Consider the following 25,523-nt stretch of genomic DNA (forward strand, 5'->3'; position numbering starts at 1 on the left):
AGAACAGATATGACGTAAGCAAGCCAGTTTTACAACAGAGCACGACTCGTTCGTCCTCAGGGAAGGACAACGGAGAAAAAACCCCTAATTTTTGGCACATCCACGCCCCAACTTGTCACTGTGTGATCTTGACGCATTTTCGAAGACATAGAGTGTGAAATTACTGACCAAAAACCTTTGTAGTATTCAAGGTAAGTCTGACTTTAGCGATTTTCTTGGCTTTTTCCGGCGACTTGCTGTCAAGACGACCTGCCGGCTGCCCAGGGTCGTCTGTTTATTATGGTTGTACAGTTTTGGTGAACATTACAGTAACAAATAGAGTATTTCTGGGAAGTGTGTGACACCGATCAGGTTGACAAATATCTTAGATAGCAATGTATCCATTTTAGAGGGAAATATTGTAGAAAATATGTTGATTTGTGCAACAGTTGAACCTCCGTCACGTCCCTGGAACGAGGTGACCTCTCGGTCACTTCCAGAAACCGGGTGTCACTTTCGCCTTGAACTTTTGTGGAGATGTTTCTAGATGTGTTCCAGCTGTTGTGTATCGTTTTTTATGTGTCAAGAAAGAGAAGAAAACAACGATTTATTTATTTGCAGGTGGCTTTTTCAGTGTTACGAAATGATATTACAATTTATGACGTATTCTAGATCTAGATCTCACCTGGTTGAGGACACACCCACCAATGACGTGTATTTTAATACATAAACGATCTCGAATGGTGACATTTTTCACACACCCGTTTATTTGTTCTCTGTAAACCATGCTAGCCTAGCAATTACATCTCAACTCCTTGTTGATATTTTGGTTTTAAGAATGCTAGTTGCTGCTAGCTTTGCTGGCCCTTTCTTTTGCTTGACTTCCTTGTTGCAAAGTGCCTACTCATGATTGGGCTGGTGCCAGGCACTGCTGAGCAGTATGCAGGAAGTGTAGCTAATGCTTCTAAGAAACCAACAATGAGGGTATTTGTGTTTCTTTGGAACTGTGATTCCCGAACACTGGTCTGAATAATGTAATTTCTAGACGTCATTTGAATCTCCAAGGAGATGTCGGCAGGCAAAATTTGTAAAGTTATTCCTAACTGAAGAGTCTTCTGTAACAAAAAATGGGGATTTTGAGATTTTGCCTTCTGACATCAGCTTGGACTTGAGGAGATACATCGAGAGGTAGTTGGATGTGGTAGGATATAAAAACCCATCAAGAATATAGAATAATGACTAGTACTAGTAGTAGTCAGGATTTTTACTGGTTCACTTGCCTCCACGCTCGTACCCAGCGCCGTGAAGAAGCCATAGGTTTGAGATCGTGGGCTTATTCACAATCCACCTCAAGCTGAATTGAATAAACTCTATGGAATTCACAGCTGTCGTTTTGTTTTGTTTTGTGTTTGTCTCAAAGCCTTAGAAAATCGTAAGTTGTGAGCGCACGCCACTACGTGCGTTTCTACAGCCTGAGTATTTTTACAGTTACCGGGTCCAAAACTGGTCGCAAGTTTACTATTTAGGGCACCACAATAGTGGCACGTTATAACAAAGGGAGTTTTAGAATGTACCTGATTTGGTGGCGCTGTAAGGGCGTTAAGATTATCCCTCTACATTGCCGAGAGGGAGTTATGTCACGGAAGGGAGTTTTGCACGGCGGCGCGTTTGGCCTTCTCCGCCAGATCACGTTCCCGGGACACTTAGCTCCTCTCAGCATGATTCGCCCCAGGAATGCGTTCTCTGTCCCAGGACTGTCTTTGAGAAGAATCCCAGATGCCAGTGGCCACCATGCGGCCGTATAATGTATTGCAAAAAGACTCACACGCATATTCAGTGGAATAACACGATTTAATAGGACGCTGTGGAGGAGCGTGACTTGCCTCAGAGCCGGTAAAAACCCTGACCACTACTATCTCCACAACCCAACCTCCGCTTGGAGAATAACTAGTCCCCACTGTCAAAGCTTTTGTCGAGAAAGTTGAAAATGTTCCTATGTCAGATAATACAAAAACATGTTCACAAGAATGATTGACTCTACATACACCTGCTGACAAAATTAGCATATGAACATGAATAGTTTATTTAATTAGATTACTGGGTTGTCCAATCAGGGCTTTAACTAGTGATTTCACATAAGTGAGTGATGGCTAAGGGAATCTTTGGACTGTTCTGGTCTCATACCTGAGTTAGACTGTACCATTGGATTATGTGTGTACATACTCTTTTACTAAAAAGTTTTAGAGTAATGCAGGGATGAGACCGTCTTGGGCAATTTGCTAAGGACAGCCAATGGGGTGATCGAGATGTGAAATCTCTGTGAGAACGAAGGGATGTGTGTACAAGACTATCATTGACACGTAAGGTGTCTCCTAGGCTCATCTGAAGTTACAGGTAGCCTTGTTGACCAACTGATAAAGACTTACAACATGCCTCTGTGGTCACCGGTTTGGTAAGATATGTTCAATTTGTCTTCAACCTGGCATTTTTTTTAATGTGGACACATGGTGATGGTTGTTTATATATCCGGGGTATGTCACATTTAACATTTACATTTCATTTGCAGTCAAAACTTCAAAAGAATACCACTCAGGGTACTGATAAAATCTGGTCTATGTGGACAGGTAGTCAATGTAGAAAGGATTGTAAATGCTTGTGCCAATGGAAAAATGGTAACATTGGCTAGGTCGTCCCTATGTAGAGGTTGTCACCTGTACTGGTGTGACTGTTGCCTCTGGGCATTGGTTACTTGATGTTCAACTTCAAGCCAACCAGCTGTTCAAATGACTGCTTTTCCCCAGCTCCCCACTGGACAGGTTTAACTGTGTTTTGTGATTTCTTTCTGAGAAATCCAGTCCGTCTGACGAAATGTTTATTCTCAATCTGCATAATATACTGTATCACAGTCTATTAAAGGAATGCTTGTCCATCTGTTCAGTTAATAAGTGTGTGAAATCAGGTGTGTTTTGATGATAAGGATGTTTGCATAGAAGGGGGACCTTTGAGATCTGTGGGAACATCTTGCGAAATACCCACTGGGGCACTTGCGCAGTGCAGCCACATTTTGCTTGGCGCAACTTACTTTTAAACTCTGTTTGTGCACTGTGCAGATTTTGGGCCTCAGATCTCAATTTTGCGGTAAATTGACTTGGGCAAAGAAGAAATAATGAGCAGAGGCAGGTGACACACTTGATGTAGAGTTGAAACAAATGCTCTCCTTACAAAGAACCATCGCATCGCTACTAGGCCCTACATTATCTCCTGCCCTGGCTCTAGAGGTTGATAGGCTATTTATAGCTTTTTACACAACAGGTTCTCATTACATCACCTGCTTGGACCTGAGCAGCAGTGCCTCCTAGAAAGGTTGGGATGAATTGCAGGCCTTTATCACAGTATCTGTGTTAGTCTGCTGTGTTGTTAGTTAGGGAAAACTACACAGCCCTGATAAGGTGTGTTTGAAAGTGAATCACATATCTTTTCATTGACTTGTGAGAGTAATTTATTTCCAGCAACATTTAACTGAATTTGGTCTCCTTGTATCAGTCTTTCTGTGTTGGTCCTCCAACTCTCTAGAACAACATTGAAATGTTTGACGTATCTGTATCTATATAGACGGTATAACTGTCCTTTGGCATAACACACCATCTTCACACTCATGCAGCACGTGGTTTACATTCTTCTGATTAGAGACCTTGGCCTTGATAGAGAACTCAGTGGCGCACACATATGGAATTTCTCTGAGCAAATAGACCTTGGGCTCAGTAAAGGTAGCAAGATACATTATGATAACTGGCACTGTGGCACAACCATTGACAAACATCCTTTACAAATTTACCATAAAGAGCCTGTCAGTACCATATGATAACACTTACATATCAGTGACGTGGGCCTCTGACGTCCAGCTAGGACCATTATCCAACATGTCATTATATGACCAGTAGAATAGCCAGCCTATGTACAAGGGCTTCTTTTCAGAATAATGGCCCTACCATGTCTAAGGTAAGATGTCATTTTCTTAAAGATAAATGCCTGATGTTCACTCGTAACTTAGGGAACCAGTCAAATTGTAGTTTGTAATTGGCTCTTTGATTGGAGCAGTTTCCTTTAAGATTCAAGTTCTGCTCCATTCAGATTCAGAATATGTTGTATTTTATGCAGCTTGGGTTTTTGTAGCACAGCTAACACAAGTAAAATGGTTTTTCAAAGTACTGTTGGAATTGGACATTTTACATTTGTAATGTTGCATAATGTACATGTGTATTCCACAACGAATCAAGCTTGTTGAATCAGTCCAGATTTACGAAAAAAAGAATCTGAAAAGAAGTCAAATATCTATGTTTTGTTGTTTTTAATCACATCAATAATGCTGCTATTGTTTCACTTCTTTCTTATTATAAATCTGCTGTAAATATCATTTGTCAAGTATGTTTTGAAGCACCAAGAACATGGATTTTGTCATGGATGTTGGTGATAAACTGTTGAAATCCACTGTTCGGATGATTATATTTTATGATGCTACTATTTAGATTTTGCATGATATTTTGCTTCAGCTTTGTAGGTTATATAATGTATTATTATCCTACGTGTTTATTGATGTATCATATGTTGTTGCAATCCCATAATTTAAAAAAAAAATCATGTTGACTGCAGGTTAGACTGCAGGCCCCTTTGGTGGTGGCAAAAACTGATTCTTGACAGAAAGGTTGTAACACAGAACCGGGCCACTAACATGAGACCTCAGCCTGATGATCTCAATGATATCTACACATTTGTATAGTGCAGGGTTTAGCAGGGTCCAACTCAGGGAGCCTGCTGTAGAATTTGCTTGGGGACATGTTGGCCCTTGAGCCAAGGAATTGTGCTGTATGGGCCCTGGAAATAGTCTGGCATCCAGGCTAAGAATCCACAGATTTATGCTACCACAACTAAATGCACAGCACCAAGCCTGGATTTTCAGGCTGCAAATTTGCAAGTTGTTAAATCCAATTGTGTACCTGACACCTGCAATCCTCAATTGTAGATTTCAGGTTTCAGAGGTTGCATTATGATTTTTTGTTTGTCTTGAAAAAATAGTAGGCAACATGACACTGAGTAAGAAAAGGATTGAAATCCAAGATCGTTATGGCTCCTTTCATCTTGGTGAACTACTGACATGGCCCTGGGGTGTCTGCCTGAGGTATTTGTAACTCCCATATGTAGATGTGCTGCTGGTCACGTAGACTTCTAGTCTTTGCCTGCTGTTTTGCTGTCCTGAATTGGAATGAGCACAGCAAAGTAAATGCCTGATCATTTTTCCACTCCAAAGGAAGGCTTCTGAGGTTTGTACCAAAGCGTTCTAATCTTCTTATGCATCATAAGGCATTCAAAAGTCTTGATTTGAATGGAAAGTTGCTTAGTAATGCCATTAGTGTATTCAAGTGTTCAAGGTGTTTTCTCTGGGCCTTACAAATTTGGCCTAAGTACATGCCATGGAGTTACAAGGACCTTTCTGAATGTTACCCTGGAGTAACAGAGAACTATCCAGTTACGTATGTTTTTTTTGTACTAAAATTATTAGATCACATTGTCTTTCGATGATATACTTCTGTGATCTTGTATTATCTAAAATTCTAAATCAGTCTCATTGATTCTGATAAAAAAATTCAGTGAGAATGATTATTGGGGCTCCAGGGGTTATCATCCGTATAATCAAGTATTAATGTGGATCATCAGCTGCAAAAACAGCAGAACAAGAAGTAGTGCCTCCACTCTTGAGGGCTATGGTGCGAGACATATTTGTTTAGTAACAGAGTCTCTATGTGCTGCCCTATGCTTGAGGGCGCCTTCAAGACGCTTACTTGAAACTCCTTCTAAAAGTGGCAAGACGTTCTCACATTTCAGTGGCCAAGGGTGCGTCTTAGTAGAAAGGCAGCATAGCTCATGAGGATTTTTGTGGTGGACTGAATCTCGGTTCTATATGATGTAAGTCTTGTCTTTTCTACATGCCCCTGTCTGTAACTTTCATAATCTAGAATCTTATGTTACTTACATTGTAGGTTGTTTCCTACCGGTGTGTCTCAAGAAATCATTTACACCTGCTTGAAACTGCTTGTTTATGAGTTTCTAAAATTTTGGATAGAAACTTAGGTAATCGGTATATATTTTGCGAAAAGTAACAGTAAAACACTTATTTCTTAAGTTGTCAGTCATTTTATGCCAAAAAGCAGTAAGAAACTGGTCTTTTATATCCTAACCATGAATGAGGACAATTTGAGTTAGGATGTAAAAGACCAGTTTCTTCCAGATCACTTTAGTGTCACTGATGAAAACTAGTGGATGCTAGTTGAAATGTCTGACCGTTTCCAAAATCATATCAAGTTGCTTGAGTAACTGCTTTTTGGCATATCTTATTACCTGGATGTCTCATCTTCCGTCGGCGTGTCAGTCATTTTGTTTGGTTGTTATATTGTAAGCAAGCGCAGCATCAAGATAATATTTCAATCTTCTTCCTTTTATCCAGTCCAGTAAGCCCTTTCTGATGTGATGTGTTATTGTACAAGTTCTATAACTGTAAAATAGCCTTAATTCTCCTTAATCAATGTTTTCAAGATGCAGCTTCCTTCTTTTATATTGCTGGTTCTAAAAAAGAAAATATGATTGAAGTACTAGTGCCTAAGGTGTTTTAGGCACTGTTCACATTTGCAACATTCAAATCGAATTTTCTACCGTCTATTATGAAAAGGATTTTCATTTATTGCATTGCCAGCCTCTTGGCAATCTCTTTGAACACAGTTTCCTTTCATACAATTATTGGTCCAAGGAAGGAATAGGACCTTAACATGTATATACATAGTAAAATCAACTGTTACTTAAGCTACATAAGGATAGATCTACCTGTACTAGTACTCAAGAGAAGATGTTCAATTTAACCTCCAATCTGCTGACTCAGAGTCAGAGGTAACCTTTTGTACTGGTTATTGGGTTAGGCTGTAAGGAGTTAAGGTCTGCAACACAATATTGTGTGAAAAATCTAATTTGACAATGGATGTTCTTTAATGTCCAATGGGTGACAGGAAATACATTGAGAACTAAAATGCATTTAAGGATTTTGCCGTCATCATATTTTGCTCCTATGTCGTTTACGATAGAGTTTAAGTAAGGTCAGTGCTCTTAATTTCTGCATATATAGTAAATATAGATATATTATAAAGACATAAAAATCAGCCGTGCATGCGCCAACCCCTTGCAGAGCCTCTTATGGTAGTGACCATAGCGAATCAGCTCGCAGCAAACAATGTGACGGTGAATTGGGTTATGGACAGAAACCATGTTGCCGTGGTAACACATCAAGGAGGAAAGCGATTGGGTGGGATGATCCACGGTGGTACCGTGTCGTGACAACCTTCCATTTCAGACGAGCTAGCCGTGCCTTAACGTTCTGCCTCTGCGCCGTGCCGTCATCTTAACGTCGTAATTGTCTCGTAGAAGGAGGTGGGACGTTAACACGATGGTGTTCTCTCTGTTTGTCCGCAGTCGAGGCTTCATCCTGCGGACCTGCACCATGGCCGGGATCACAGCGCTCCGCTGCCCCTTCCTGACGCGCCTCCCCATCAGCTTCGTGCGGCGGGCGGGAGCCTCCCTCGTGCCGTACGCGGAGAAGTGCCCCATCATGGGCGACGTGATGGCTCGACACATTTCATCCATGAGTTCCGGAGGTAAGTCATCAGATGATCTGTTACTAAGTGACCTTTCTTTGAAACTGAAAGACTTTTCTTCGCTCACATTTGCCCTGGGCTGTTTCCAGCTTTGAATTTTTTTCCATACCACTCATTGTTTTTAACCCATGTTGTTAAGTTTCGTTGCTGAATTTGGTATTTGATAAGCTTACAAAAATACATTTTCATCAATTTTGTGTTAAGATTTTGTGGACAGACAGAGAAATTTTTGCCCGTCCCAAGAAGCCAATCTCTTTCCTGGGATTGAGGGATGGGTCCTGGAGACAGCCCTGGGTTTTACCAAACAAGCATGCCAAACATGGGAAAAAAAGTTCTGTTTCTCTGGCTGTGTTCTTCACTTCATGGTTACTGTAATCTGTATGATGTTTATTTTTCTGTGTTTCTGTGTTCAGAAGATACGGATGAAACGCTAGTTTGTCCCGTCACACGTATGTTCTTGAATCTTCTCTGCATCATATTAACAACAACTGAATAAGCACACACAAAGTCCTTAATCACATTAAATTATCCGGGCCAAATTCACTATTCTTTGGTACAATGTGTCTCTAAGTGTGTTCAATTATACATGTATGAGGTTCATAACTGATTTTTCACTCTTCACTTGTACAGCATACGTGTATAACAGTTACTATAAGGTCAGGTTACCTTGTTATAGCCATGATTTCTGACAGTGTACAGTAAGTGGCTCAGCACGGCAGCTTGCCGGATAAATGACGTTCAAGCTGACATTTACAGAGAGAAACACAGAAAGGCGGCTAGTTTCTGTAAGCCAAAGGCAAACTCAAGTTGCACAACACATTCTGCTAAAAGTCCTGGTAAATTTCTGTCACTTCGTTTTACCAGGAATATTTTTTGGAAAGTCATTTTTCTGCTTGTAATTTAGTCTCTTAGCACAGATTAGAATTTCATGTATGTTGAAGATAAATGTCATAATTTGTTGAGAAGGACATTCTTACTGAAGGATACATGTGGTATCATATTGTTTGTATGTAGCCCCTAATCCAGTCATCTGCAGCTTCCATCCTCTTGAACCAAATTGCTCTGCTCAGCTGTTAATGACATGGAGAGACTGCTTGATGAGCTAACAAAAGCAAGACAAGGCTAGACTCCAGGCTATTTATTTTATAATTGCCAAAAGAAGTGTACACTACTGCATTCTGAGCATATCAAAGTCTAGAATTCATTATGAGCATATCAAAGTGTAGAATTCCGCCAGTCTTCCAGTTAATTAGCCTTGCTTTTCTGGGACAGATATGTTTCATGGCTCATTCTCATTGGCCTGGAAAAATTCATCCTGATCTGTTCTTTGTAATGTATGATTTCTAATGCTGATGCTGTTTTATTTCAGCTTGTCAAATTCCAGATGTTTGTATTAAAAACAAGGATTTCAATTCAAACAGGAAAAAAGAACAAAAAAAATGTCTAATGAACAGGTGTCCACTCTTTGAAATTGTTCATGATGATCTAAAACTTCACACTGAAAAAAAAATTACATCATTTGATGAAATACAGTGATAAAACTGCTACATCTCCAGAATCCCAAGCATGAATTAATGAAAGTATATCATGATCATTAGTTTTTTTCCAGTAAAAAGTAAACAATCAGAAGTACTGTATTTTTGTTCTGGTTTGGGTAGTAGAAGATGACTACCAACAGTAAGGTCACGAGAAGGCCCCCAAAAGCTGATGAACATTAACTGACCTCAGTCTGCTCGTGTTGTTACGCTGGTCACCATGACACGCGCTACGCATTATGTCGCTCTAGTTTCTCTCCCCAAACGGTGACCTTTAAGTCGGTACTGAAGTCTGCAGGTTTACGCTAATGGGTTTACAGCGGGGGGCTTACCGTCTGGCGTCCTTTCTGTAACTCTGTTTCAATCCGATAATGCTGGTGTTGTGCGTTCAAGCTCTGTGTTGTGCAGACCCAGACAGTAACATGAGATACCTGCAAAGGTAAAACCCTGCTACTAATGGTTGTGACATTTGGATGGATTTCTCACAAGGAGTTCTGTAAATTTGTACTACTTATGTCGAAGTGACTGCTAGGTGTACCAGTTTGTCAATGATATTTCTACGAAGTTCTTGCTATGTATACTAGCGATATAGGTTTTTTCATTCAAATGTCATTTTAAGTGGTTACCACTTACCACATTAAGTTCTTCAGGCTTTTCCTTGGGAATGGCTTAACAGTTTGCCCCCTCCCCCACATGCCTGTAGGGCATTTTCTTATGATGACTTTGCTGTGCTTGCCGCCATGTTGGTGTCCCTATTTGCATTTCAGTGAATCATGCGGTACATGATTCACTAATTAAAAACATTTACAGCATTTACAGATGTTTAAAGATCCTCTTTTTTAAATGTCTGTATCTCAAAGGAGAGAGTACCAGAAGATTCGCTGATAGAACAAAAAAAAATGCTTTATATAAGTGTTAATTTTTCTTCCGTTTTTGTTGACAGGCGCTGAGAGCGATGGAGGTCCCAGCAAGTGTCCCTTCCTGGCAGGCACCAAGTGCATCAGGGAGGTTAACCCTGCCACCACCGAGGATATCCACACCAAGGAGCAAGGTCAGCATCAGAATCTTTCAACATTTCAATGCTTTTGCTTCATGACTACAAGAACTTTGCAACAGACCTGCCTTAGCTTACATATGCGCGCTATGTGGCAGAGACTGCCATTCTCGTATAGGACTGTTTAGTCATAGTCATAGCTGTAGGGCTGATATGTATTGCATCCCCAAGAAACTACCTTATAACGCACTAAGCTTGTAAAATGTAATGAAAAGTACAAGCTGCCTACAAATGCGGATCTATTTGATGTGGAGGTTTTTTTAGAGTTGTAAGATTTTTCTGACTCCTTTTTCTAGACGGCCCGAATTCTGATGCAGCCCTGAAGATGGCTGACCTCTCTGTGGCCAATCAGCCGCAAGGAGACGGCATACCTGGTACGTCAGTGCTAACCTTTTCTTATCAAAAGTTAACTTTAGAAACCTAACTGTAATATTGGAGCTTTGCTTGAATTTATTGAAACGGAAGCTTACCAACCTTACCCCAGCAGGAAGCATGAAATGCCATACCATGTTACGCTGTTAGTTTGACATTTCATGTTACACGTATAGCACATCACTTAAGAGTGACCTTTCCATGCCTAACAGGAAAGCAAATTCAAAATAGAATGAAATATAGAAGGAATGTATATATGATAAAATTATGTTATTATGATTAGTGAAGAAGAATTATATATTAAGAAAATAGTACTATATTCCTTTGCCTGGCTTGCTCAGGGACTGTCATTTTGCCACAGCTGGAAGAATTCCCACAAAGACAACCATTAATCCTCTTACCCCTGAAAATTATCTCCGGCAGTAGATAATGGGGCTATGCATGGGGGTTAACAGACCACAGGAGGCTAGGGAATTTTCCAAGGTGGCACAAGAACATTTGGATGAATCAGTTTGAATGTTACAATCCATATTATCTAAAGATGATAGATTTGTGTGAGTGCTTGGTTGAAATTTATCAGGAAGCAAAAGAATGAATGCTCTGTCAATGACATTGTGTCCTCCCTAACAGTTTGCTTCAGAAGTTGAAACAACATTGCGTGGGGAAAATCTCTGTAGAATTCAGAAAGAAGATTATAGTTTTCCCATAGGCACTAAAACTGTGAGTCAGCAAAGTGGTTAATGGTGTTAAGGAACCCTTTTCTGTGCTAAGCACTACATTAAGAGATTTGAAGCAGATTGACTTTTCTGTCATTAGGTGAAAAATGGTCTGACCTAAAACATGTTTGTATGATTCTATGAATGAGGAAAGATGCAGCTTGAGAAAAGCAAGGGTTCCTAAAAACAAAAGTTACTTCATGCCATCATCTTTTTGATGTTTTTACTGTTGAATATTTTGTACCTTGCTTAGTATTTTGTGAATTGCTAACCTTGTGAGTCACTTTCAATAAGAAAGTGTGTCTGTCGGAGTAAGTCCATCTTTTGATTCAAGTGATATTTGAACTATTTATGATATTATTTTCATAGTTCTGATTTCTTGATAGGAAGAATAGATTTAATATGCCAGAAATCTTGTATACCAAATACTACCGATGCTATTGTGTAACCGTTAATCCTGACCTTCTAATAGCCGGCTTACTGTATAACCATACCAAATTTGGAGAACAAATGGCAACCTTAGCGGACTGAAGATTAATGGCCTACATGTATGTGTAATTTCAGAGAAATGCCCGTTCTCTGGTGAGGTCATCCGTCAGATGGCTGCGTCTGCTTCCCCGCTGCCTGCGACTGTTCCCACGGCAACGGATGTGCTGCCACCTGCGGCCGACAAGAATGTGGAGAAAGCGACGGCCAAGAAAGTTGACACGCCGAGGGGACCCCTGAAAGGTTTGACATCTCGTTTTTCAGACATGAATTAGCTGGTGATCATTTTGGTATACGGTGCTCAAAATCCTTTTTTCACCCAGGTTGCCCAGGCGGCATCGGAGTCAAAAGTCAACATTTCAGGTTGCCCCACTTCCAAGTTATGACTTTCTTCAAATCAGCTACTTATCAATTATCTTTTCTTTCAGTTACATGTAACTCCGTAATAATATGTTTTTCCTTATCAAGGAATGAATACAAAAGCTTATGCACATAAGTGGGGGAAATGCGGTGTTCAAACTGCAAAATTTCAGGTTGCGCCAAGCAAAAGCTAGTTGTGTTTGTAACTGTGCTAGTGGGTATTTCGAGCTCTGGGTATACAAAGACCCATTTGTGTACTGCAATGATGTCATTCTTGTTCACCCAATACCTTGAAAATTTTACATTAACTAAAAGATTTGTGCAGTTTTTGCCTAAGGTGCAGTGGCCTTGTAAAACATGATAAAGAAGATGATGCCATCTATTTTTATTCTCATAATTGCATCTCTTTTTGTGACTCAGAAATAATGCTCTTACTGTAACTTCCTGCTTCTAATGAGTAGTTCCACACTCAACAACCTTTAGTCTTTAACAATTGTGTTTTGTTCCCTTCTGTGATGAAGAAAGCTCATTCAGGGATCTTTTGCATCAAATTGGTGCTGTAAGTGCCTTTAGTTAATCAGGATAGAGAGACGGGCTAGGGGATAGGTGGACAGAAGACAGAACAAGACATTTCTTGCTTTTGAGTTTTCAGTGAAGAGCTTACTACCATAAACCACACAAAACATTAAACTAACTGAAAAATTTCAACATTAACAGTAAATACAATTAACATTTCAGCTTTGTTAATTTTTGTACCATATATGTATACATGGATGTACATTTGTATGTGGTCACAATATCAGCATCTTAGCTGCCTATTGCCCACATTGTATTGTCACTGTTGAAATTCAAATAAAGTCACAGTCATACAATAAACCTTACAACCCTGTCTCATTGTTTCCTTCAGGCGATGGAACATTCAACTACGACAAGTTCCTGAAGGGGGAGATTGAGAAGAAGAAGAAGGACCACACCTACCGTGTGTTCAAGCGCGTGAACCGGCGTGCCCCGTTCCCGTTTGCCGAGAACTACAGCGAGGGGAGTCATCCTGGGGAAGACGTGTCCGTGTGGTGCAGTAACGACTATCTGGGCATGAGCAGGCACCCAAAAGTGGTGGAGACCATCGTGTAAGTACACAATGTAATACTAATAGTTACTGTTTTTTACGTGTATGGTCTCTAACCTTTAGCTTACCAGAGTAACCGTTTGGCGTGAGTAAACCGTGACGGGCATAGGCAGCAGGGAGAAGTTTAACCTAGGATTGATCTTCTTCCAATATGTTCCCCAGAATTCAAGTTACAAGTCTTGTCATCTAAACAAAGAAAGCCTGTTATATATCTTATAACTATATTAGTCCAGTAAAATTAACTTGCTTTCTTTTCAGAAAGTCCTAATGAGTCTTATAAGTTTATATACACAATTTTACATACATTGAACAGTGATGTTTGTACGTTTCCAGTGACACTGTGAACAGGCGCGGTGCGGGGGCGGGTGGGACCAGGAACATCTCGGGAAACAGCATGTACCATGTGGAGCTGGAGAACAAAATGAGAAATTTGACCAGTAATGTTGTACCTTTCCAGTGACACTGTGAACAGGCGCGGTGCGGGGGCGGGTGGGACCAGGAACATATCTGGAAACAGCATGTACCATGTGGAGCTGGAGAACGAAATGAGAAATTTGACCAGTCATGTTGTACCTTTCCAGTGACACGGTAAACAGGCGTGGTGCGGGTGCGGGCGGGACCAGGAACATCTCTGGAAACAGCATGTACCATGTGGAGCTGGAGAACAAAATGAGAAATTTGACCAGTCATGTTGTACCTTTCCAGTGACACGGTAAACAGGCGTGGTGCGGGTGCCGGTGGGACCAGGAACATCTCTGGAAACAGCATGTACCACGTGGAGCTGGAGAACGAGCTGGCGGACCTGCACCAGAAGGAGGCTGCGCTTCTCTTCACCTCGTGCTACGTCGCTAACGACTCCACCCTCTTCACCCTGGCCAGGGCTTTACCTGGTGAGGACGAACATACTGGAAATGCAGGAATGTTTGTGGTGGTTTTATGTTTGCAGTTTTTGAAAGGTAGTCTTACCGCGAACTTTAAACAACCGCGAACATTTTTCCATTACAGTATGTGACTACACTGTATGGCACTGCCACAATTTTAAAACCACCTTGAACACTCCACTTTCCTGCTAACACGAAATTAAATTCCAGTGAATTGAAATGCATTAATTTTACAGTATTAAAGAATAAACCCTGAATCAGGCTGAAATATTTACAGTTTTTGCAAAATTCTTGTTTGATTCATTATTTTGAATTTCTTGCTGATGCTGTCAAATGTATTTTTCTCCAATGGCCCTCATAAGGCAACAGACATGCATGTTACTTGAAGTTGAAAATTGAAGACAGGAAATTAGATAGCATATTCTTGGAGCTTTGACCTGACTTCCAGTCAGTTACCCCAGAAATCTGCCTGTAGAGGACAATTTTGACCTGAAATTTGACCTCCACTTCTACACTCCTTAGGAAGCGCATTTTGTCTTTGAATACATAACAGAAGCCTGGATGAAATACATGTAGCTGTGGTTTACATGTGCACTTTATTTACATTCATCTTATTTCCAGGATGCGAGATCTACTCGGATGCGGGTAACCATGCCTCCATGATCCAAGGTATAAAAAACAGCGGCCAGCCCAAGTTCATCTTCAAGCACAACGACCCCATTCACCTGGAGGAGTTGCTGAAAAAGTCAGACCCTGCCACGCCCAAGATTGTTGCCTTCGAGACTGTGCATTCCATGGATGGTAAGCAGTACTTTTGATTTATGTTGTTTTGTTGTTGATAACACGGGACACTTAAAGTTGAATGCCATCTGTAGAATTACTAGAAAATGAATGCAATGTTGAAATTGTCATGACCCAAAGTTATTGAAAAATGGGTCAGCACCTCGAATAGCTTGCACTGCCAGTCAAGTAAGAAACATTTTTCACAGCAACTTTGGAGTGTCTAGTTTGTCACCTACATGTATGCATTCTTTGCTGTTTGGCCCAATCTTTGTTGTCTGAATGTTGAAGTAATACATGTGTTGTTATCTGTTTTGTAGGAGCTGTGTGCCCGCTGAACGAGCTGTGCGACGTGGCACACAAGTACGGTGCCATCACCTTCATCGACGAGGTCCATGCCGTGGGGTTGTACGGAACCCGTGGGGGCGGTATAGGGGATCGCGATGGCCTCCTGCCCAAGATGGACATCATATCTGGGACCCTTGGTAGGCAGTCATCTGAAATTTCACAAATCTTATTGCATCAAAGCTCTAGAATCAATATATTGACACTTCAAAGGCTTTCAATTTAGCCTTGCCAGCTTGGTTAGGTGTGATGGGTCGTTCAGTGTAATATAACCAGCTGCTGCTGCGCCGCATGCCTGCGAAGCTAGTGTGTTACGCAGAAGGGCGGTTATAGGGACTACATACATGTAGATACAGATAAGTCCTCCTATCATCCTATCTAAAATAATCACTGCTTGAAAAGTAACATTCACATGTCTCTGTTTTTCTGCAGGTAAGGCATTTGGCCTTATAGGAGGGTACATAGCGGGTTCGTCCCTCCTGGTGGACATGATACGAAGCTACGCTGCCGGCTTCATCTTCACCACGGCCCTACCCCCCATGGTGCTGGCCGGAGCACTGGCTTCCGTCAGGGTACGTAGGAACATGCAACATAAGATTTTGTGTGATGTTTGTGCGGCATTGACATTGTCTGAAAATAACTTTTTCCATATATTTTATTAACTAGCTCAATATTCTAGAAATCTGATGCTTTCTAGCAAGGCTTTTCCCCCTGACAAAGTGAAGAAAATCTGACCAAATATGCTTGAATGCATGCTATGGATATTTGTTGTACATATTTATTATTTGGATAGAGATTGCTATTGGGCAGCAACAGTGATTCTATGGTAGAGATCATAACTGGAATCTTTGGTTGGGATCTCTACTGGGAGAACTGTCATCTGTACTGCTAGTTGTGCTTGTAGACCCCCTGATAGTAATACGTGGCAGAGGCTCTGATCACGATCGTATAATTGCCAATTCTGCCACTATATCATACGAATGAGCATTTTAGCTAAAAGAAAATGCAATAGAATGAATGTGTGAATAACATTGACCACAGATTCTGAAGAGCGAGGAAGGAGTGCAGCTGCGCCGCGGACACCAGCGTGCGGTGAAACTGATGCGGACCATGCTGATGGATGCTGGGCTGCCTGTGGTCCACTGCCCCTCCCACATCATTCCTGTCAAGGTGAGTTCTACATGCACAACTCAAGCTTACAATGAAAGCAATCACTGTTGATGCCAGTGTTCTAGGCAGCCTGAAATATTTTTCCAGGATTTTGAATGGAAATCCTGTCGAAGGCATGACAATTTTAGGAAGGCCCGTTGTGAAATCTAGACCCTTTGAAATGCTATTTCTTTATTTTGAGGGGCTAATTTTACTGGTAGACTCAGCTTGGTTCAATTAATATCTTTACATGCCGATTTTTGTCAGTCACAGTGGATGGAGTGGGCAAAATTTTTGCCCATATCCAGCATCAAAATTCTGTCAAATGACGGAAGGACGGACACTGGCTAGAACCCTGGTTGATGCCTTGCTGGGTTAAGTGGATAGCAATCTTACTGCTTGAATACAATGAAAGATATTCCAAATCGTGATCACAGAGTTGTGAGCTCACATGTGCACGCAATGTGAAGGATTGCAGAATTGAAAAAATAACGATGTATGTTAACGATGTACACTAATGATGTACTCTGATACTGCACTCCCTGTACTCTGATACTGCACTCCCTAATGATGTACCTTAATGATGTACGCTGACAATGTATCCTAACGATATGCCCTAATGATATGCCCTAATGGTATGCCTTAATGATGTATTGACGCAAAAAAAATCTTTGTGTTCGGCACCGGTTGCTATTGTATTTTTTTGTCCTTGCTGTCAGGTTGGTGATGCAGCGAAGAACACGGATGTGTGCAATGACATGATGACCAAGCATAAGATCTATGTGCAAGCGATCAACTACCCCACGGTGCCGCGTGGTGAGGAGATGCTCCGCATCGCCCCATCCCCCCACCACACCCCCGAGATGATGAAGTACTTTGTGGATGCCTTGGCCAAGGTTGCTGGTCTTTACTGTTTTAAGTGTAAAAGGCAAATTTTGTTTTCCCAATAAGCAAATTTCCATCCTTGGATGGGTCCAGGAGACAGCCTCGTTGAAATGTCTCTTTCTTTACCAGTTATGTTTCGTTAGCTTAAGATGGAATTGTATTTTCACATGATTTCAACAGTTTGCTCTTATTTTTAAATAAGCGAGTAGTTAGGTTATCATTTTCATTTTTAGATCATGAATCATGTAATGTTGTAAAAAAGTGTTGTCAATATACATGTGTACAAAGAAAATGTTTTATTTCCTCCCAGGAGTGGAAGGAGCACGACCTGGCCTTCGAGAAGCACTCGGACGTGGAGTGTCACTTCTGCAAGATGCCCATCCACTTCGAGATCATGTCCGCTCGCGAGAAGGAGTACTTCGCCGACTTCGCCCAGAGCAACAACCGCGTGACGGCACAGGCCTAGCGCCACAGCTCGCCATTTTCAGATTGTCTCACTCGATCGGCTTGCCCACGGCTATTCTGTCCTTTCGAATTAACTCACTACCTTCTTTCAACATATCAGAAACTTCATGCTATTTCTTCTTGTGGACCTTCTTGTGGAATTTGATAGTTGTGGAAGGTGTTATTATGACTATGAGAATCCTCGTAATAAAGCTATATATATATATTGTAGATATAATTTTAGTAATTGTTTTTAATCGCTTCAGCCTGATGCAGGATAAATAATTATCTAGGTGCAATGAAAATAAAGGATTCAGTTTAGCTGATGGCTTGGTGATTTTGGGAAAAAGCTCAGTAGCTTGTCAGTGATAATCATGTCATTATTTACTCATCAATTATGGAAAAATAGATTCAAGTCATTTGTGACATCTTTGTCTTGCACACAATTTGCATATGCCTGGTGTATTACAGTTAGTGATCTGAATCAGTAGGCATGTAAGATGTAATGAAGGGTGACTGTACTATTGGCTGAAAATGAATATTTTATTATGATATTGAAAGTAATCTTGTAGTTTTTCCTCAGCTTTCTATCCTTTACCTTGGGCAAGTAAGACCATAATGTGACGGGAAAAATCATGTTCCCAGTTTCGAGAGTGGAACTAATCTAGAAAACGGCGATGGTGATACAGTAACTGCTTCTTCTGCATTCAAATTCGTTTCCTGACAGTAAAAAATAATGAAATGCCATTTAGATTTTGCAACAAAATTTCCCACAGTACCCCCCTAATTTCAAAATAGATGAACCCTTTAACTTAGTTTGCTCCTTTTGGATAGATTCACTTCTGGTAAGAATGGATTTCTGCTAATGTAATGCCCCCTTTGAATCACCTGAGGATCTCATGGCCTCACCAAGGATATCATGGCCTCACCTCTGTTTACCAATCACAAGATCCGGGCATTATCAAATGTCATCATTCCCTTCCTGCACCGTGTCTCGAATTAGAACAAAACACTCCTAGTTGGCAAATATTTGCGATTTCAGGTTACCTTGAATCGTGTGTGCCTTAACCCAATAACCCAACACTAGCCGTGTAGAATGATGCAATGTTGCAGGAAACATGTTTGAATGCAGAAGCGATAGCTGCACCTGTCAGTATAAATCTGAGGGGCCTGTAGGCAGAATGAAGGGGCTTCACAAGATTTTACCATCATTGTACATAAATTTTACCAACATTGAAGTAAAACTGAAGTAAGATTCCAACCTTTTTAACTGCTTTAAACCTCATAAAACAAGAATGTATTCAGTAGGGCTGGTATTCTTGACTTTTACTGAATACCTTTTGTTTTATGAGGCTTGAAGAAGTTAGAAAGGTTTGGGACCAGTCGTATTCATTACTTCCAAACCCCTTTCTGCCTGTATGCTCCGGACAATTTATGCTGACAGTTACGCAAAGCAAGGAACGGTTTCACATTCCTATAAGGACTCGGCCGAGATCTGTTCGCTGCACACAGGTTCATTCTGTTGGTAATATCATTGCAGTGCAGAAAATGCAGGCTTTGCAAGAAAGAAGGCCGTGGTTGTAGTGCAAACATCATGGGTCAAACAAAGTCATTTCAGGAGTACTTTTTTGCCATTGTTGAAATTTGTGGTCCATCCATACATTTGTACATGACTGTTGTACTGTCAACAGGTTGTGGTTGTCTGAACAGGGCTGTCTCCAGAACCTATCCCTCTATCCAGGTAAATTGTGTGTTGGGACAAAAATTTCACCCCGTTGATCAAAAAAATTCTGAGCATCTTGACATAAAATTAATGAAAATGTGTTTTCGTAAGCTTAAAATGACAGATTTAACAAAGAAAGTCAACAACATTGCCCGCCAAGCTATGAGTGGGAAAGGAAAAGAAAACCTGGCAACAGCCCTGCTTCTGAGATGCCAAAAATGATACAGACACATGCAGAACAAGATTGTTTTGGAAAGAACACAGTAGTACAGATGCAAAAGTACATGTATCTGGCACAAGCATATGGGATAAGAACTTGCTTGCAGGAGCATAGAAGACGTGTGCTGTTTGGAAGATATTGTTTGAGTTTGGAAAAGAAAACGTCCAAAATGTACTGTTTTCTTGTAATGAAAATTGTACATGAAGCACAGATATTGGGATACGTGTTTGTGGAAGTATATTTTGGTACAAAGTATTGTGTATATGTCACCCTCACAAATGTCAACTGTATCATGTAACACCAGTCACAAATACTCTCAAAATTGGAATATTTTTATGAGAAGAAAAAAAAAGAAAAGTATTTATGGTGGTGAAAAAGACAGCCTTAAAATGCAGGTGAATCTGCAGCTGGTGAATGAGGTGCTGTATTTCCCAGCAGAGTTTGTGAGAATGTGAGAGGACAAATTGTCTGCTGAGGAAGGCAGGCCCATGCAAACTTGACATCACAATAAAGAAGGAATGTGGAACTGAAACTACAGTCTGCTGTGTTGTTTATTTTAGTCATTATTGCTTACAGAAGATAGGTGAAACACCTTTTGAAGTTTCTAATACTAGAAATAGCTTTACATCTGATTTGTTGATCCATGGAGGTTCTTTTTTTCCATCTCCTTGATTGATCACATTCAATCTCAAAAGATTGAAGAGTAATTTTACTTTTATTAATCTAAGTATGTCTTATTTCCTACTAGTTCCAATTCTATTTTTGAAAACAAATGTATGAGCACATATACGTACGTGCATAAACTGTAATCTCCAAGCAGATCCTTCAGTAGCCGGCCTAGGAGTGTTCATTACTGCACTGGTTCAAGTTTAAGCATTTTCTTATCGTAATAGGCATACAAAAAAGGAATGTCAACACTCGTAGTTCAGCCGAATACAATAAGACTGCCATACACATTACAATCATATAAACACAATACATAAACTAAATTTATATGGTCCATATAACAAACGGAATACATATTTGAATACATTCTGAGGTGCAGAATACATGTACATGGTATTGCTTTCTTTTTATGACATGTGCGTTCTCCACAACACACACAATCAATCAAACTATGGTGTCATAAAAAAGACAGGAATTGTGGGAGCATAAATTGCAACATCTGAATCTGGTATTGGGGGGTAGACAGGGGCACACTTCAGACACGCTCAAACTATTCTATGGAAGCCCATGGAATACCAAAAAAAAAGACCTGTTTGGAATACCTCTGTCAAACAGCTAGGTATGACAAAATGATATACAAATGTACTTATTACATGGGTAGTATAATTATATTGCACAAGTTTCTACATTCAATAAGTACAAAAACAACAGTTGTTTCAAGTAGAGAAAGTCATTTTCTAGATTCCTATTCCATCTTGAATAGAAAATCGCACCTTTATTTGTGGTGGAAAAAAAATCAGAATTCTTATAGGAAGGGAATTTAATTTTTATATGACATTTGAAGCTGGAAAATTATTTTACTTATTATTCAATGTCATTCAGCATTTCAGGCACCATCTCTACATTCTCTCATTCTCACTACAGGAGCAACATTGTTTTCTTTCAGAAAATAAACCTGAATTGAAAAATGGATAGAGTTGCCTGAAAAGGTAATACCGGAACATCAGTGTTGTGCTAAAAACAGGAAGTTTGCTCCAGTCACATTTGCTTCTATTTTCAATCTGTTCTTTTCTACCTACAATGTATGTTGTGGTTCTCTCTTTTTTTGTAGCTTTAATAAATATGTTAGTATACATGTCATAGAGTTCTGGCAAAAACACTCAAAACTTGGAGTGCCAAAAATGCCTAACTTTTGCCACAACAAATAAAAAAGAAACACAAATGTAGAAGTAAGATTGACATTTTTAGAACTGAGAAGTTCAAGTCAAGTACTGTAGGAAGAATTGATTGCGGTACTTAGAATGTAATTATGAAAATAAGTTATATATAAACTACTGGACAGGAGCAACAACATGAAAGGACCGTGTATTGTAGAGTTAGGCAGATTGTTGCACTAGCTGCTGTTTCTGACGGAGAAGCTGGCGGTACTCCAGTCGCAACTGGTCAATCTGGGACTGCAGGCTGGCCACCTGGCAGGACATGGCTATAACTGCAGGGGAAAAAATTATTACATGTTTGTTTATCATTATGGTCAATGGTTGCCTTGATATGTAATAACTGTATGGGAAGAATTAAGAGTAGAGGAAAGATTTGTACATACAATATACATACAGCCAAACCTGTACAAATGATCACCTCTACATAAGGACCATCTGGACAAAATGACCACTTTTTCCCACCTGTGCACATAGACCAGATTTCATTGATTCCCTGGGTGGTTTTCTTGGACAGCTTTGACTGTATCTACATCAAGGACTGACAAGGAGGTTAAAAAAGCCCTAATAATAGAGATAGAGGTGGCAGTAAAGGTAAACAATGCACAAACACCCTCTTACAACTTACATAGGAATTGCAACATGGTCAAGTAAATACATGGCAGATAGGAGAAGGAAAAGGCATACCCTGGGAGAAGCTGTGTTGCCCATGTCTGAGACAGGGTGGCACCAGGATACCAAACCACCTCAGGGGGTCCTGCAGGCTGTGGGGGTCAACGACCTGATGTAACTCCAGATCCTCCACACCGCTGCTCAACTCTGCAACCTCATCATCCTCCTCCTCATCAGATCCCTCCCTCTGTTCCTCATTCTCCTCATCCCCTCTGCCGGTGTGTCTGCGGCGCACCTTGCTTTCTATTATGTGAATTTATAATTAATTACATGTAGAGACAGATTGCTTTAATTACATTGCCTGATTAATTCTGTTTCGTCTTTCTGACCTAATCTTTAGTGGGAAATTCAAATGAATTAAGGAAGCTTTCAATCCCCATATCTCTCAAAATAAACAATGAATTTCTTACCTTGGTCATCAAAGGAAACTTTCTTGGCAGCTCCAGAGCTGGACTTGTTGGGAATGATTCTGTCTAGATTGAATTTGCTGCAGCTATCTTCTTCACTGTGAGATATAGATGGAAGATACAATAGAGGATTTATATTAAGCTCAGCCTGGGTACCAGCCTTTTTAGCTCTCTCAATCATTTCCCTGGATGCCAGCCTTTTAGCTTTACTCCTCTGAGGCTTTCTCTGTTGTTTCATTTTTATTTTAACCATCATTACCATATGAACAAGACAGTGACTGCATTATTCAGCCCTGTGCTTCAGAGTCTTTTACCAACATAGCTCCAAAAAAGTAGTTAGTTCCATGCAATCTATTGAATATTTTGTCAAAACATTTGACTGATTGTTTGAATAACTGATTGATTGAGAAAGAGAGAGGGGTAAGTGAAGGCAACAACAGTTTCTAATAATTATGCAGTGTTCCATATACATAATCTTGCTCCATCATGAATACATCATTGGCAATTTATCAATCATGCAACAATTACGGGTTTACGGAAAAGGCTGGGCTGTCTTCCTGGGCTGTCTTCCTGGGCTGTCTACCTGGGCTGGCTATCACGTCAGGCTACTTGGACCTACGAAAGCCCATTGGGACAAAAACTGTTTTAGCAGTAGGGTTGTTTGTGCTCAATGAATACGCTATGTGTGAAGGAACTGTATTTGAATGGGCTGTATGTGAAGGAGCTGTGTTTGAAGGAGCGGTGTGTGAAGGGGCTTTGTGTGAAGCAATTGTGTGTGTTAAATAACCCAGATGTTCTGGGTTCAAATCAGTTGATATGCCACCGATCTTGTGCCGTTGGGAAGAGCTATTAACACGATTTATTGGGCTGATTGGATTAGTCTTAATACTGGTGGTTAGTTTGTCAAAGGCGTCCAGGAGCCATTCTTTAGTGGCTGTCAGGGTCCTTCTACGCCATACATTAAGATCGACAATTGAATCGTTGCTAAAATTGAATTCTTTTCGTTCGAATGTTCTGTCGAAATGTCGCATTGCTTACAACAATTGTTTCCGTATGATAATGAATTTTCCTAGATCTTGTAGCGCAAGTGAAATGTTTGTATTTAACAATACGGATACCTTCGACGCCAGATGGCGCAAACAGTGCCATTCATTTGTAAGTAGGCTTTTCAATTCATCCAATACCATTGTGCAGTCTGTGCTCAGGTCCGACTCTTTTTACCACAATTCTTTCTTCCCCAATCTCTGCCGGCGCCTCTATACTTAGTCATAATATTTTCATGATGGTCTAAAATGTTGTACATATTTTATGTTTTTCATGTTTGTCCAAGTGTCTTATGGGCCAGTTAGAGCCTGAAATAAAGTAAAGTAAAATGCAAGGGTCTAGAACTGCTGCCATTCGGTGCTAACGTGACCTCAATACGACAGCAATTACCCCAGGTGTAGCCATAGGACTTAAGGTTTTGAACCACTTACACTGGGAAGGAAGGACCCCTAGTCTTTTCCGTAAGTCATTTGCCCTATCTGAGGGACCCTTATAATTACCGAAGATAGGTACTCTTTTTAAGAGCCCTTCCCAAGTGTACAAAATCGGTGGCATATCAACTGATTCGAACCCAGAACCTCTGGTTATGTTACATACACAGCTCCTTCAAACGCAGCTGCTTCACACACTGCCACTTCACACAACTCATTCACATAATAACACACATATCCTTCAGACACAGCTTCTTCGCTGAGCACAAACAACCCCTACTGCTAAAACAGCTTTTGTCCCAATGGGCTTTCGTAGGTCCAAGTAGCCTGACGTGATAGCCAGCCCAGGTAGACAGCCCTGGTAGACAGCCCAGGTAGACAGCCCAGCCTTTTCCGTAAACCCAACAATTACCTGACATGTACATGAACCAGCGGCTCCATGATGGCTGCATACTGGATCTGTCCTACACCCTTCACACCCAGGGAGTACCGAGCTTTCGCCAGGTTAAAGTAACCCTGAAATAATAATGACAAATACATTGTTAGCCAAGGGTGGCAAAGTGGCCTTATCATGGCTACTTCGGGTGTTGACTTAGGTTCCAGGTTCTAATCCATACCAAGGAGTTTAAATATCATGATTTTTAACCTCCTTGTCCATACAATTCGTCAGGCCTTCTCTACTTATGCTTTTCAACCACATACACACATACAAACGCTACCAATAACATAGCATTCTAGCGAAGGTAGCATACAAACAAACAAGTTCTCTTCAATCATAATATTGATTTTCATATGATTAATCGTTCTATTCATGAGTTTTTTGCGAAATAAAATGTACACGTATTACAAGCAGACAAATTAAAACGCCTAGCATACTATCAATATAACACATTGCTTGTACTCATGCTATTCAGAAAATCAATACAAGCTACATAAAAATGTCAACACCTCTGCTGAAAATTATCGCCTGACCCCGCCCCCCTCCCCACCTTTACCAACCTGCTTCAAATGATCGTCCATTCTCTTCCTGGCCGCAGTGAGAGCCTCCAACTTGTCAAACAGTTCAACAATAAGTTCATCCAGTCTCTCACACACCGTAGATATGTCCATACTGGTTATTCACAGCAGAAACGATGAAAAATAGCGTCGAAAATCCGATCGTCTCGTCCGTGAGTTGAATATGACCTAATGACCCCGTAAGACAGTTCTACTAATATTTTAGGGTGGAGGTAAAATTAAGAAACCCTTTTTTTATCGAAAATAAGCTAAGTTACGCTGAAATATCAATATAATATAGCAATTATATTTATATAAAATTTATAAATTGAATATGTTGTAGT

General features: G+C 40.5%; 2 protein-coding genes across 11 annotated transcripts; one reads left to right on the top strand and one right to left on the bottom strand.

Moving 5' to 3' along the window:
• Positions 1–20,281, top strand: LOC118415343 (5-aminolevulinate synthase, nonspecific, mitochondrial-like). 10 transcript variants are annotated; one of them, XM_035819866.1, is made up of 14 exons: positions 1–191; positions 7,492–7,673; positions 8,087–8,122; positions 10,152–10,259; positions 10,559–10,636; positions 11,915–12,079; positions 13,104–13,323; positions 14,028–14,212; positions 14,825–15,004; positions 15,304–15,468; positions 15,761–15,900; positions 16,370–16,498; positions 17,197–17,373; positions 17,673–17,841. In XM_035819866.1, the coding sequence occupies exons 2-14, from the start codon at positions 7,520–7,522 to the stop codon at positions 17,826–17,828; spliced, it is 1,893 nt and encodes a 630-aa protein (XP_035675759.1). In that variant the 5' UTR covers positions 1–191; positions 7,492–7,519; the 3' UTR covers positions 17,829–17,841. The 10 variants fall into 10 exon arrangements, with proteins under 10 accessions (XP_035675759.1, XP_035675763.1, XP_035675765.1 ...); XM_035819862.1 differs by lacking the exon at positions 1–191 and adding an exon at positions 2,394–2,431 and having other exon boundaries at positions 17,673–20,281; XM_035819863.1 differs by lacking the exon at positions 1–191 and adding an exon at positions 3,841–3,978.
• Positions 19,960–25,389, bottom strand: LOC118415345 (coiled-coil domain-containing protein 115-like). The gene is made up of 5 exons (XM_035819873.1): positions 25,183–25,389; positions 24,596–24,699; positions 22,712–22,806; positions 22,317–22,544; positions 19,960–21,904 (listed from the first exon to the last, which is right to left on the bottom strand). The coding sequence occupies exons 1-5, from the start codon at positions 25,291–25,293 to the stop codon at positions 21,792–21,794; spliced, it is 651 nt and encodes a 216-aa protein (XP_035675766.1). The 5' UTR covers positions 25,294–25,389; the 3' UTR covers positions 19,960–21,791.
• Positions 25,390–25,523: the final 134 nt, after the last annotated feature.

This window comes from Branchiostoma floridae, chromosome 5 (genome assembly GCF_000003815.2).
Source record: "Branchiostoma floridae strain S238N-H82 chromosome 5, Bfl_VNyyK, whole genome shotgun sequence".
NCBI lineage: Eukaryota > Metazoa > Chordata > Leptocardii > Amphioxiformes > Branchiostomatidae > Branchiostoma > Branchiostoma floridae.